Source organism: Octopus bimaculoides, chromosome 5 (genome assembly GCF_001194135.2).
Source record: "Octopus bimaculoides isolate UCB-OBI-ISO-001 chromosome 5, ASM119413v2, whole genome shotgun sequence".
NCBI lineage: Eukaryota > Metazoa > Mollusca > Cephalopoda > Octopoda > Octopodidae > Octopus > Octopus bimaculoides.
In genome coordinates, this window is record NC_068985.1 from 18,461,327 (window position 1) to 18,464,114 (window position 2,788).

General features: G+C 34.6%; 1 protein-coding gene across 2 annotated transcripts in view; it reads left to right on the forward strand.

Moving 5' to 3' along the window:
* LOC106871757 (actin-like protein 6B) overlaps window positions 1-2,788 on the forward strand; it is a 102,125-nt gene that overhangs the window by 44,408 nt on the left and 54,929 nt on the right. For both annotated transcript variants that reach the window (XM_014918392.2, XM_014918393.2), the window contains one exon: window positions 1,559-1,635. In XM_014918392.2, the coding sequence (XP_014773878.1) occupies window positions 1,559-1,635 (77 nt within the window). The remainder of the gene's footprint in view (window positions 1-1,558; window positions 1,636-2,788) is intronic.

Below are 2,788 nucleotides of genomic sequence, written 5' to 3' on the forward strand. Positions count from 1 at the left end.
CACACACACACACACATATATATATATATATATATATATATATATATATATATACGACACGCTTCTTTTCAGTTTCCGTCTACCAAATCCACTCACAAGACTTTGCTCGGCTTGAGGCTATAGTAGAAGACACTTGCCCAAAGTGCCACGTAGTTAAATAAATTTTTAAAATCTAAACCAACTGGTACGAGAGAAGGTGTGCACGGCTAAACTTAAGTCATTTCTACTGTGTATCAGTTGCTATTCCAACTTACTACCCTCATAAATAGGTAACCTGCAGTGTGACTTGCAGAGTCCCCATGTTGTCCGTATTGAAATTGCATATTACTAAACAGCTATAAATTGTCTAAAATGAAATTGGCTATGTTTTTGTGTTGCAAGATTCCTGATATGAACCTGTGTGTTGAAACAGATATTGTTGTACTTTGGGATGGTCGTTTTTTTCAGCTTTTACTTGTATCAGTCATTGAACTACAGCCATGCTGGAGCACTGCATTGAGCACTGCTATTACACTTTCTGATTGAATTGTCAAGCTTGATCAACTGAGGTGATAGGTGTCATCCAACCGTCTCAATTTTGGTCTAGTCCTTGGTCTCTTGCTGGTTGGCTCAGCTAGAAGAATCTATCTCATGCTTCTTTCCTATGACATTCAAGTTAGAATTCCAGAGTCCTGAAGTTGTGACCTCTCAATGTGAAATAGCTACCCAACCTGTTGAGACTCTGATTTTCAAGCTTTGCACTTTGTCAACTAACATTATTCCAGAGATTCTTTGGAGGAACCCCATTTCTGCCGCATTGTATTCACTGTGTAGAGTGGTTGGTGTTAGGAAGGGCATCCAGCCATAAAAACTATGCCAAAACAGACACAGAAGCATGGTGCTGGCTTCTGCCTGGCCAGCCCCTGTCAAACCGTCCAACCCATGCCAGCATGGAAGGAAGACATCAAACGGTGATGATCCATTCACAATTATACTGGGGATTAAAACTTGTTCACAGGTCTACTTGCAGTATGTTAATGCCCATTATCTGACACTTGTCACAGATATTAAGGTTGTTGAGTGTTTAACCCTTTAGCAGCGAGATTACTTTATCAAATGTTATGTTTTGAATTAATCATGTATTATCTTGTAGCTTTAAGATTTCGAATGATGTGATTGTTTACTTTTAGAATGACATTGTAGGGTAAGTGTGAGAAGCCAGATCTGGCTGGTTTGAATTTTCAGTTTAAATGCTAAAGGTTATGGATATTTTTTGTATTTTGTTTCAAAAAGATGATTTAACAAATGAAAAAGAGATTTGTTTTTGAGGAAGTAAAAATTCTTCAGTTATATTCCTTGTCATGGTGAGATGAACAGAGACATTCATAATCAAATAGGACATTGACATTTGGTATCAATCCTTTATTCTATTGAAATATGTTGGATTGTCTTTACAGATTAAATAAAGAATGTATGTTGTTTGAAATATTACTTTTACTGTTTGTGAAGATATTTCCCCAAACCAACAGTAGTCTGTGATTTGAAATATTACTGAAATAATATATATTTCTCTCTGTAGATGAAGTTGGTGCGCTGGTATTTGATATTGGTTCTTATTCCTTTCGTGCTGGATATGCTGGAGAAGACAGTCCAAAAGTAAGTGGATCTAGTTTTATTAAAGAAAAGAAATAAACTTCCAAACGTCTTTATCTTTTTTTTGTGTATTTGTATTTGGAGCATTCCTATATTTTTTGTTAGTTTTTCTGTCTTTCTTTCCTAACTCCTTCAACCTGGATCAACCTCAACTACTGCATTTAATCTATTTTCTAACAATATTTTCCTCCTTGTTAATCATGCCTCATCTACATTACAATTCTATCATATTTTACTACCAGCAATTTTTTTGGCTACAGATTTCCTATATTTTCTTGTCTTTGACTTGGATATCTTCTTCTTTTGTTGCAGCAGTACTTGATCTATTGCCAAAGAAATGTTGCTTTAATTCTCTGTTTACCATACTGACAATTATTATTCACAAACTATTCTAATCCATATCACCACCATTATTTTTCCATTCTTGCAATGCTTGTCTGCATGCAGAATACAGCATATTTTCTCATCTTTCAATTCTGCACACAGTATTTCATGTAGTTGAAACTAGTGCTTTTATGGGGGAATTCTGTTTCTACTCACTATGATATAATATGAGATCTATTTAAAAATGATGCGATTATGAGAAGCCCTTGTCATATTACATTTGATTTACTTATTCAGCTCTGATTAATATCATTCACACGCATTGTCTTTTTAATGTGACAATAAAAATTGATTAAATCTGGTAAACGGATACAATTTGTAAAAGGAAGAAATTGTCTTTTAGCAATTATCTTGATCAATTTTTGTATCACCTCTTTTACTAACACTTTTTTCAATTACCACCCGCTTCCTACAATTCAGCAAAATGAAATACATGTACACATACATTTTCATCTATGCACTCACACATAACATCTAATACTATTGCACTTGTAACATTAGATTTTATATATGTGTGTATATATGAACATGTATATATATATATATATATATATATATATATACATGTATCATCATCATTTAGCATTTGCTTTTCATGCTGGCATGAGTTAGATGGTTTGACACCATGTCTCACAACTCTTATAGACCCTTCCTTTCATCTTTAATGGGAACCTTTGCCCATATAACAACGCTCCACATTCCCTGAACTTCACCCAGCCAAGTCTCGCTCTTGCTGTCACAGCTGCTTCACATCCACCACTTACATCCACCA